Source organism: Cebus imitator, unplaced genomic scaffold (genome assembly GCF_001604975.1).
Source record: "Cebus imitator isolate Cc_AM_T3 unplaced genomic scaffold, Cebus_imitator-1.0 Scaffold589, whole genome shotgun sequence".
NCBI classification, from domain to species: Eukaryota; Metazoa; Chordata; class Mammalia; order Primates; family Cebidae; genus Cebus; species Cebus imitator.
This window is the reverse complement of record NW_016107904.1, coordinates 388,763-400,992: the sequence shown is the minus strand read 5'-3', so window position 1 is coordinate 400,992 and position 12,230 is coordinate 388,763. Positions and strand designations below refer to the sequence as shown.

The 12,230-nt window shown below is 39.0% G+C and overlaps 1 protein-coding gene across 1 annotated transcript in view; it reads right to left on the bottom strand.

Moving 5' to 3' along the window:
- Positions 1 to 12,230, bottom strand: part of LOC119469179 (DNA polymerase alpha catalytic subunit-like) — a 29,348-nt gene that overhangs the window by 10,097 nt on the left and 7,021 nt on the right. Inside the window, exons 3-10 of the mRNA XM_037734219.1 lie at positions 10,891 to 11,006; positions 10,377 to 10,439; positions 9,135 to 9,227; positions 8,618 to 8,705; positions 8,127 to 8,328; positions 7,861 to 8,039; positions 1,811 to 1,923; positions 932 to 1,048 (exon numbers count right to left, since the gene is read on the bottom strand). Coding sequence (XP_037590147.1) covers positions 932 to 1,048; positions 1,811 to 1,923; positions 7,861 to 8,039; positions 8,127 to 8,328; positions 8,618 to 8,705; positions 9,135 to 9,227; positions 10,377 to 10,439; positions 10,891 to 10,926 — 891 coding nt within the window. The 5' untranslated portion in view covers positions 10,927 to 11,006. The remainder of the gene's footprint in view (positions 1 to 931; positions 1,049 to 1,810; positions 1,924 to 7,860; positions 8,040 to 8,126; positions 8,329 to 8,617; positions 8,706 to 9,134; positions 9,228 to 10,376; positions 10,440 to 10,890; positions 11,007 to 12,230) is intronic.

Genomic DNA, 12,230 nt, shown 5'->3' with positions numbered 1-12,230 from the left:
ATTAAATGACTTGCTACTATTTGATATTAAGCAACTACATCTTGCTAGAATACTAAATAATTAGCATTATAATTATAGCTTATATTTACTGAGTGTTGGCTATCTAGCAAGGACTGTTCTAACCATCTAATATGAGTTAAGTGATTTAACCCTTTCGGCAACTCTTGAAATAGGGCCCTATTTCTCAGATGAAGAAACAGGCACAGAGAAGTTATGCAGCACTTGTCCAAGGTTACACACTAGTAAGCAGTAGGCTAGGACTTAAAGCACAAGCAGTCTGGCCTCAGCACCTATACTCTTCACCAGTATAACACAATTGCTTTTGGAATTTTAAAGACTTGAACCATCAGCCACAATTCAAAACTCAAACAGTTAATACTATTAGCCTTATCTTCAGTAACTCAATCCTCCACGACCATTCTTAACAGCCAGTATTTTCAGCAGGCTATATAGTCTCCACAATTATAGCCAAAGGCATCAATCTCACTAAATCAAGACAATTCATCATAACTAGCACAAAGATGTTCATTCTATCAGACTGTGTCATGGTCCCTGATTTTTAAAAATAAAACGTTACTTAACTTTCTAACCAAAACATCTTGGCAATAACTAATACAAATGAGATCAGAGCAGTTTCTTCTCCAGTTGAGAATAAGGGCACAAGACATGTTGCAAGCACTGGAGGCAATTAATTTGCTATGTTATCTTTCCATTCAAATTAATAAACAATTATTTTGTAAGCAGTTTAAAAAGAAAAATACTTTTACAAATCTAATATATTGTCTTTACATTCATATCTATGAAATTTCCATTCAATAAATTATAGTCACACAGAAGGCATCCTGCACAAAGAAAATATGCAATAACTATTTGCTAAATCAGAAAATAAACAACAAACATAGCTGGAAAAAAATCATCACCAAATACAAACCTTAGACTTGAACTTCATAATTTTATATTTTGTTGCTATTTTCTCATCAAATTCCTCATAAACATCCTTCATTGAAACTGGAGTTCCTGTTTCTTTCCCCGTATTTAGATCAATTTTCTGTTACCCCAGAAAGGGGGGCAGATGGGAAAAAAAAAAGTATCTGTACATAAGATCTTCTCAGCTACCAGAAACCCAAGTCTGTATCAATTTTCATCCTTTCCCATTTAAATATTTAATAGCAGTCTTACAGATAAATTCAAAGATCCAAACAGACCCAAAAAATGTACTAAACCAAATGTCCAATTCCTCCCAATGGCATCATAAAAACAAATCAGTGATAAAGATGATCAAGTCTACAAAATGGAAGAATAAGCATTGTAAATCCTGACCAAGAGACTCCACAGTTCAACTGACATGGGGAGGGGCTGAGAGGGAAACGGGGATGTTAAGTCCCAATAAAAAAGGAGAAGCAAATAGAATTGAACTTGTTCATAAACGGCAATGGAGGGAGTATCACTGCTGCCTATGCAGCAAAACTATGAAAACTGGGCCAAAAAACCATGTCACATTTTAAAACCTTATAGTTCCAACCCTGATTATTATGGAAATGAGGGGTGAGGGAAAGAAAGCATTATGTACTAAAACTCAGAAACATTTATACTCCAACAAATTGAAAAACTGAGTTCTACTTTATTTTTCTACTTTTCCCAACCCCTAATAGAATTGCTGACAATCAGTGGTCACTAGGCGAGCAGCAAGAAAGAAGCATCAGGGTTGTGGAGAATTCGTAGCCCTATTGAAGGACAGAGCTGGCAGCAGAACACAGAATGTGTGGCAGATACAACTACTGAGAAGTAAAAGCTAATCACTAATGTTTACCATTTCACGGGGAAGGAAGTAGAGTGTTCGTTCGATATTTTTCACCATGACACAACAGCTCACATGGGTTTCAGCTGATTCAATCCAAACTTTGCCAAACATAAATACCACACCTGAAAGAATAAGTGAAAATCATGAGAAAATAAACATTACAATTTCATCTAATTAAAGAAGCAATATAGAGGCTCGCTGAATGTGTCTGCACATTTATACCTTCACGATAATTCATTTTGACAGCAAACTTATATCCATTTCCAACTCCCCAAGACCAGCTCTATACTCAGTACTGATGCCATACTACACTAACACAATGGCACAATGTATGACCACTGGGAGGACAGGGGACAGAATGATTCTCTAACTTAGCATAAACATTTTCCCCATAACCAGGATTACACAGATTAAGCGAAACGAAACAGGCCAAGCACAGTGGCTCATGTCTGTAATCCCAGCACTTCAGAAGGCCAAGGTGGGCAGATTGCTTGAGCTCAGGAGTTTGAGACCAGCCTGGTCAACACAGCAAAACCCTGTCTCAAAATAAAAAGAAACAGAAACAAGCAAAGTATTTTCCAACAAATCTCATAATTAAGCCTCTTGTGAGAACTTAACAGATCTGAGAATATAATTCTAATTTTTTAGCACTTGTATTTACCAACAAAAAACAATATTCATGTATCAGGATAACTAGCATATCAGTATTTTTCTATATGTAAAACTGTGCTTAGGAAAAACATAACTTACCTCATATTTCTTATGCCATATAATAATAAATATATCATAGTAGGGACTACTATTATCTTCAATTTCACCCTTTCTGCCTCACAGCTACTTAGGATGTCTAACTACGTAGGGTTTATAATGTTCCTTTCTCTTCTATTTCAGTTTAACAAATGGTTTAGTAACCAAATCAGTAGAAGCTCTCCTGTTGAGATCCCTAATTAATGAATACTATAAAGTAAAATCACACCTTTTTAGACATAAAATCATTGTTTATGAAAATTGGCCATGAAGGACAGACTGCAAACATTTGTTAGTCAACCCAAGAGATGGTCACTGTGCAAAATCTTGGGCTCCATGAATAATCAGACAGCAGTAATCCATCAACAAAGCCACTCAACACAGACACTTAATCTGAGACACTAAGAAAATTCTGGGCCAGGCGCAGTGGCTCACACCTGTAATTTCAGCACTTTGGGAGCCCGAGGGAAGTGGATCACCTGAGATCAGGAGTTCGAGACCAGCCTGACCAACATGGAGAAACACCGTCTCTACGGAAAATACAAAAAAAAAAAAAAATTAAAAATTAGCCAGCCATGGTGGTGCATGCCCATAATCCCAGCTACTCAGGAGGCTGAGGCAGGAGAATTGCTTGAACCCGGGAGGCAGAGGTTACAGTAAGCAGAGATTGCGCCATTGCACTCCCGCCTGGGTAACAAGAGTGAAACTCCATCAAGAAAGAAAAGAAAGAAAGAAAGGGAAGGAAGAAAGGGAAGAAAGGAAAGGGAGGAAGGAAAGGAAGGAAGGGAAGGGAGGGAATAGAGGGAGGGAGGGAGAAAGAAAGAAAAGAAAGAAAATGAGGAGAGTGGAGGGGAAGGGAGGGGAGGGAAAAAGAAAGAAAGAAAATAAATAAATAAATGAAATAAATTCTGGCACATGCAAAGGCTACTGTTTACAAGGTCAATTCCCCCAGTTTCACAAGACTGCTCATCAGTGACTCCTTTTGTCACACATCCTGGTAGAAATAAGACGATCTAAGAATTTTCACTTCTGCAGATGATTAAAATTCTTCCAAGAGTTATGAGACTTTTTTCAGCTTAGGGGGGTAACAGGGAGGGTAGACAGGGGAGAGAAAGAGAAGGAAGGACTATGGGATGATTAAAAAAGAAAAAAAATCACAGTAGCTCAGAAAATTAAAAGTCATCCTCACAACAGTTAAAGATGGAAAAACAAAATGCTATGCAAAGAAAAATAAAGACCCTAATATTGGATTCAAAGATTCAAATAGCTCATTTTACAGTCAAACTAATATCACACTTCATGCAACACATTTGACACTGTTTATGCCTCATTTGCCACAAAAAAGATCATGGTAAACAAAGATTACATTCCCCTCAAAGTTACTAACTGAAACCAGGTGCAGTCAGGATTATTCAACCTTGAAAAAGTCATAATGAAGACAGGATATCTTCCCATATGCAAAGAGTAAGATTCTTTTCATAATTATGGAGCATTCAGCAACAACTGACTTACTTAGAATCCGTAAGAAAGTGACAAACAATAACAGGGTCTTTCGCAGTACTTCATTTTTATTAGCAGCATTGATTTCACCAAAGCTCAGTGATCATTACCTGCTATCATGATGAAACTGTTCAACCCTCTGAGATTAAAGGAGTTTTTTTTTTAAGCTATCTTATTTAACCCATTGGCATCAATAACAGAGAAAGATGTGCCATAGAAGAGAACACAACTTGAGAAGTACCACAGAACCAGAACAGGAGAGTGGACTGAGGGTGAGAAGTCCAAGCTTCTACCACTAAAGAGCTATTGTATCTTTTGGAACCTCAGTTTCCTAAGTGCATAACTAGACTGGATAATCTCTGAGGCCTTCTCCAGCACCAGAGATTTCATTCTGCCTTAGCATTTGGATGACAGACCAATAGCGAAGTATCTCTTTCAATGGCAAAATATTTTTCAATATTGGTTGAAAAAGCCTATCCATGACTATGATCAGTACCAGGAATTCAACACCACCACATACCATAAATTGGTTGCTTTGCAAATATAGCTGTGCTTCAATGCTTTAATCTTCCAACACCTGTCACTACAGACCAGCACTAGTTGAAATAAATTTCTGTGATGATGAAATTGTTGTTTCTGAACCATCCCATATGGTAGCTACTGGCCACAGTTGCTATTGAGCACCCGAAATGTGGCTAGTGACTGAGAAACTAAATTTTAATTTGTATTTAATTAATTTAAAGAGCTACAGGTGGCCGGTGGCTGCCACAGTAGACAACGCAGCTCTAGATCCTTACCCTGCAAAACAATGCTGTTTACTAAGAGTGTCAGCCAGTAAACAAAATGTAGAAATAATCAACTCATTTTCACAAAGGAAAGAAAAAAGGTTGTTGCTTCTTAAGGTTCTAATCCTTGGCAACCTGGCAATATGGTGCTTTATGGGTATATTTAATTTGTGGGATTGTGGGGGAGTGGGGAACCATTTGTTTTTGTGTTATGCATTCTCATACCCCACAAAGCTACAAGGCTTTAAGATGCAAACTCAGTAATAGTAGCAAATGCAACACTGGTCTCTGAAATGTTTCATCTGCATCTACAGGACTGTCAGTCACTGTGCAGTTTATTTCAACAACTATTTATTTAACACCTACTATGTGCTAGGCATTGTTGCTGCATGTTGGAAATAAAAGATCCCAGCCCTCCAGGAGCTTACAGGCTTTGTGGGAAAGAAAAACACAGACTCAGATCACTTCAAAATAATAGGACAAATGCTACAATGGGAAAGGCTATGATGTAGTCACAAGGAGAAAGGGCTCCTAGACCCATCTGGAGGTTTAGGTAAACTCCCAGGAGATCACATCTGGGCTGAAATTTGAAGAATGAGTCAGATGAGGGCATTCCAATCAGACAAAACACCAGTAAAGGAACACTGGTATAAAGAGCAGCAAAGTACATACAGAGAACTATTTCTAGGGCACAAAATTCATCGACAGCAGGCATCAAACGCCTTGCTAAGGAGTTTGGACTTTATGTTGTAGGCAGTAGCCACTGAGAATTTTTTTAATGAGGAAATGACATGGTCAGAACTGCCGTTCTGATAAATCCCTCTAGCAGTGATGTGGAGGACAATAGCTAAGAGATGAATTAGGAGGCTGGTGCAATTGTTTCAGTAGGCAAGAAGGGACCAGGGGCGGTAAGTATGAGAAGAAAGAGAAGGTAAGTTGTCCCCTTTAGGCAGAGAAAACTAACCAGACTTGGAAAGGGAAGTGAGGAAAAGGACAGAATCAAGAATGACTCCCAGGTTTCTGGTTTTGATGGGACCATTAACCAAGATAGGGAATGAAATGCAGCACTGAGCAGGTGCAGCAAAGCACTGGGAGTAACACCGGGATAGCCAGGCCACTGTGCTGCAGAGCTCCAGGGAGCACCAGTCACACTGCTATGCTCCAGGAAGGTCACGTGAAAATGGTATTCCCTGAGGTTGTACAATTGTGCAGCCCTGGGTTTTGGCAATGGATGGGAAATCAACTGCTCAGGCTCATGTAATCATACTTGCCAGCCGTCCAGCAGAGTAACAAAGTAGTCAAAGAGGTGAGGGGATCTAATCAAATCATTTTGTCCTAAAGTAGATTAAGATATCATTTCTAAAATTGATTTTATCTTTTCCCAAGAAACTAATACATGGCAGTGTGCTACTCGATTGCCTCAAGAGTTTATATATATTTGATAAGCTGAAACATATTAATGCTTCTGACTGTCCCCACCTCTGCCTGAGATCATTAACATTTTTCCAGTTAAAGTCAATGCCTGATTATCTTTAAGGTAAATATGGCCTTCAATTTACTCATATGCTTGCTGTCCTGGCACCTAGGTACTCCATCTCTTTTTACTAGATACAGCCTCCAGGAAACCGCTTTGAAAAATACACTATTTGCATGTACCACAGATCCAAAAAAGGATCTAAATAAAGACGACTCTGTTAAAGGGTGCATACTGTATTTTACATTAATCCAGCAGATCTTGTATTGCACAGTCCCACAGTGAAGAAGGGCTCAAAGAGGCACAAAACAATACTGAACAGTCTCTGGGCTTTTTGTGAGTCAAGAATTCACAGTATTAGCTCATTAGGATGACCTGGAAACCATCCTTGATTCCTCCTTTCTGTCACATTCCCTATCCAATCCATTAACAAGTTTGTGTCAAAAGACGTGTCAAATGCCTTTACTTCTCTCCTCTCCAGCCACCAGGGTCCAAGTAACTAGCAGCCCTGCCCTGGACTGACTGATCTCCAAGGCTTCCACACTTCCCCATTACCCCACACCAGCCCATCCCTCCACATTTGTGTGTGCACACGCACACACGCACCACAGTGCTTACTCTCTACACAAATCACTGTTGCTGTTAAAATGTAAACCCAATTATGTTACCACCACCTCCTGTATTTAAAACTCTCCAATGCCTCCCCATTGCTCTTAGAAGATTCAAACTTCTTAAGGTGGCTTTCAAAGTCCTACATTATCTGGCCTTTGTCTTTATCTCCAGCTTCATTTTATACCAATCTTGTCACTTGACTACTATGCTACAACCACACAGGCCTCCTCCTTCCTCTCTCTAGGCCTTTGCTAGTACTGGCTTATTAAGCTGAAATGCCCTTTGGTCAGCTCTGCAAACACCTCAAATCTCAGCCCAGTGGTCATTTCCTCAGACAGGCCTCCCCTGGCCATTGCCCAGCTAATTTTCTTTACATCATTTATCAATTTATCTCATTACTGCTAATGTGCCCCCACCCTCCCACCCCCCTAGAATGTAAGCTCCATTATAGTGTAGGGAATTTTTCCAGCTTATTCATCCCATCTCAGTGCCTAGCACACAACAGGCATTCAGAATTACTGAAGAAACAGACAAATTAATGACTAATTTCATTTAAATTGAAGTACATTCCTGTAACTTCAGATACACCAATAGTGAACTATAAACACACATTCCAAAACCATATGTAACTGATTTTTGGAATAAGCATCTTTAAGGAATATTCACACCATACCTCCTCTCCATCAGGGTGGCGCATTCACTTTACAATGAATGAGTGCCACTCTCTTACAATACATGTTAAGTGAGGGCAGGGCCTGACCTGAGCCAATTACAATCACTCAAGTATTTAAAAGACAAAGGAAAAAAAAAAAACAAAAAACAAAAATAAATAAATTGATTAAAGAAAATAAAAAGACAAAACACATACACACACACAAAAATACTTAAGGGAAAGGTCCTACTCTGAGTTAAAGGCATATAGTTACCTTATATATGATTACCTGGTTGGTTGTACTGATCTTCATAAGCATCCAACCAATAAAAGTGGAATACTTGCTCCTCATCTGCCCCTTTTACCAACGGGAGGTGACTGGAATCCACTTGAACTTCCTGCACTAAGAAAGTGCTATCACCTTCTTGATCAACATCCCAACAAGAGACATCCGGGAAAACACTTCCTCTGCAGAAATCACATTTTCAAAAACCTTTCAAAATTCAACAGCAAATTGTAGTCCTATTTGCCAGAAAAGTCATAAAATGCTCTTACAAGTAGGACATGGTCCCTTTCCCAGGATCCACCTCTTGTTTCACTTCCTCTGCTGGCTCACTCTCTTGGTCCCAAGTCTTGGCAGCCACAGGCTCCAGGTCCACCTCTTCAGCTTCCATGGGTTCATCAAAGTCACCATCTTCAAACTCCATTGGCCCTGATTCCTGCTCTTCTTCTGTATTCTCCGCCTGTACCGGCTCGCCTGTAGACATCATCACCCATTCTTGTCATGTGCCAGTGCCACTGGGCCAAAGGCTCATCCAACACTAAAATAGCAGCCTGTCCCTTTTCCTTTTCTATACTATGTGTGCATTTCTCCTTAATCTCCAAATTGGGTGTTTTTAACTTCTACTGCTATGAATTTAAATCTTCACATTTAAACTTACCATCACAACACCTTCAAAATCACCTATACCTCCTCCATCATGGGGCCTCCATTTTTGACAGAAAGCACTCAACACTCTTGCAATTCTGCCTGACATCAAACTTACCAGCAAATTCAGCACGTTTAAGAGGAACGGGAGTTAATGGAGGCTCCTTTCTGGAGACATGGAAAGCAATTTTTCCTGAAGGAACTGCCTGTAAACGTTTTTAAATATTTAGTCAGTTAGACCTACATAGTAAAAATACGCAACTGTCCTACCCTGACCAAAGATAATGACAGTTCCCTTTTATAAAAAGATTTTATGTATTATTAATGTAACAGCTTCAATTATTTTACTGTTACCTAGGTTTACAAAAAGATACTTGCTTCTGGAAGGAAAATTATTGCATTTACCACAGTTGTAATACCTATAATAAACACATACTAGTTACTGCAAATTTACTATGAAAAAAGCAGGCACATGCTATTTTTGAAATACATGAAACTATATATTGAATGAGAGTCCTAATTTAAAACAAAAATGAAAAACAAATTTAAAGGTATTTCCCTCACATAGAAAAGCAATAAAATAAGTTTAAAGCAATACTATAAATCAAGATTGAAGGTATCTCTACACACTTTACCGTGGGGGTGTGCACAGAGAAAGGGTTCGGTGAAGCTCCAATGGATGTTCTCTTCTTCAGTATCATTACAGGTGGTGGAGTTATTTGAGGTGTCTAAAAGGAAAGGTAAGACATATTCACTGCCATGCTTGGCTTACCACAGACAGAAAAAGTATACTTCTTCACTCATTGAAGCCCAATAAGCAAAGCTTTCTTTTCTTTCCCTTCCCCCTCCCCCCACCCTCTCCCATCTATGTTCATGCACTGTGGTTACTATAGCAACAATACTATAGAAATCACAAGAAAACTAAAATAGATATTAAATCTACCCCCTCACCAATTTTTTCTTTTTAAAATTTAGCACACTTTCACTTAACCTTTGAGAATATTACATTTAAAAATTGTCAAGATAGAACTACATGGTGTTGATGTTAAGTTATTTTAATCAATGGTCACTTCAAAAGAAGTACACTTCTAAATGACAGCTTAGTCTTTATGGGAAATGGCCAAATTTCAAATTTGCAGTGCAGCTAATCCTGTTCAAGTTCTATCGGAGATAGTTCACTCACTCATCCTTCATTCCCACTCAGAATTCAAGACGAGGCTCTTATACCTGATTGTGCAGATTGACAGGCTTCAATCTATTTAGGGAACCTACACCACAGCAACTGAACACAAGCAGTGAGCACTAACAGAACTGACTCCTGGGTATACTCTTACTACTTCAAACACACACCCACACAGCCCTATCTACATAATCACACAGCTCTAACAGCTGGAAATACTCACCTAAAATGGTGGGGAAAAGAAACCAACCTGAAGGGGTTTTTTTTTATGGGGTGTTTTTGTTGGTGTTGTCCTCACATTTTAAAAAATTCTGGCAATAGGCCAGGCACAGTGGCCCACACCTGTAATCCCAGCACTTTGGGAGGCCTAGGTGGGCAGATCATGAGGTCAGAAGATCGAGACCAGCCTGGCCTACATAGTAAAACCCCATCTCTACTAAAACTACAAAAAAAATTAACCGGGCGTGGTGGTAGGTGCCCATAATCCTAGCTACTCAGGAGGCTGAGGCAGGAGAATCGCTTGAACCTGGGAGGCAGAGGTTGCAGCAAGCCGAGATCGCGTCACTGCACACCAGCCCAGGCGACCATACAAAAAAAAAATTTTTGAATTCTGGCAATAGTCTGTTTTGTATAATTACTAGAGTGTTTCTTCAGTCTATGTTCTTGCATATTTTACAACTCCTGGAGATTCATTTACCTTAGGGTTAAGATCCTGTAGAATGTCACCTAGCAGATCATCCTTGGACAAGTCTACAGCTTTCTGGAAATGATAAAGAAAGGTAGCATGAGAAAGCCTTGCACTTAAATTTTTCACCAAAACTACAAACATGTGTATAAAAGGAAGTGTCCTTGCCTCTTCATTCCTCACTCTGAGGGCTCATCTACATTCACAGATTTTAACAATCACCTGTGGATATATAATTTCTATATCTATAGCTCCCGTCCTCTGCATTCATCCTTACTCCAGGATCTTCTTGCTACTCACTAAAATTAAACACACTCTCAATTCAGCTTTTCTGTTCAATTTTCTTTTCGATTTCCCAAGTTCCAATGAAGTACCTTAATTCACTTAGAAATCTACATCCAACTTAGTGAGTGAAACTGGAAAAATGTTACTCAAATATATACTGAGCACCTATCATCTGTATGATCAAATATTAAATTCACCTCACAAAGGAAAATACAAAATATAAGGAAACCATGAAACTCACATCTGCAGTTTTTTTTCCAGCACAAGCAATGAACATTGACTTAATATTGTTCGGTTTTGTCACTGCAGGCTTCTTTAAATTCCTCTTGTCTTTGTTGCGTGCTTTACCATCTTTTCCTGTTGGAATATAAATTATTTAGAAACATGCATCAGCAAAAATCAAAATGGAAATTTAAAAGCCTAGTCACTTAATCTCTGTATATGTGAACTGGGAAGAAAAGTGTTAAGAATTAAAAATACAAAACTATGAGATTTTATACAAGGTATGTAGGAAAAAATATTTTAAATGAGCTTAATTCAAGAAAACCTGGGCTAAATGTTATTACTGAAACTAATAAGATACCAGTTAAATATCAGGATGAGTTAAGTGTGACTGCTTAATTGCTATTGTTAATGTGAATAAAAAGCTTTTCAAAAATGAAAATTTTGGGTTTTTTTGTTTTCCCCACAGAAATAAAAAGATAAAGCTAATCTTGAACCAAGGAATTAGCCTAAAAGTCTTCATGATATCATCTCTTTAGATCTACACGGAATCTGATAGGAAAATTTAACTATGAAGAAATGGGATTACCAGTTATGATACGGTGGCATCCTAATTTCCATTTTATGAGGAATAGCAACCAGACACATAGTATATCCTATCAGCCCTAAACAGCGCTCCTGCCTGGGTGACAAAGCGAGACTCAGTCTCAAAAAAAAAAATGGGGTGGAGAAATAAAAGATCTGAATAGGTGTTTCTCAAAAAAAAAAAAAAAAAGAAAAGAAATGCAAATGAAAACCAGACTGACACGCTACTTCTCACAAATCGGAGTGGCGAAAATTCAAAAGCTTGACAACACTCTATTTCTATTAGTAAGGCTGTAGGGAAACAGACATTCATACATTGTTCATGGGAGTATAAAATGGGACAGCTCCTGTGAAGAATTAGGCAGCAGCTGATAAAATTTTATGTGTAGCAGGCCAGGGGCAGTGGCTCACACCTGTAATCCCAACACTTTGGGAGGCCAAGGCAGATGGATCACCTGAGGATGGGAGTTTGAGACCAGCCTGGCCAACATGGTAAAACCCCGTTTCTACTAAAAATACAAAAATTAGTTGGGCATGGTGGCAGGCATCTGTAATCCCAGCTACTCAGGAGGCTGAGGCAAGAGAATCACTTGAACCTGGGAGGCGGAGGTTGCAGTGATCTGAGATCACACCATTGTACTCCAGCCTGGGTGACAAGAGCATCTCAAAAAAATAAACATAGGCCGGTCGCGGTGGCTCAAGCCTGTAATCCCAGCACTTTGGGAGGCCGAGGCGGGTGGATCACGAGGTCAAGAGATCGAGACCATCCTGGTC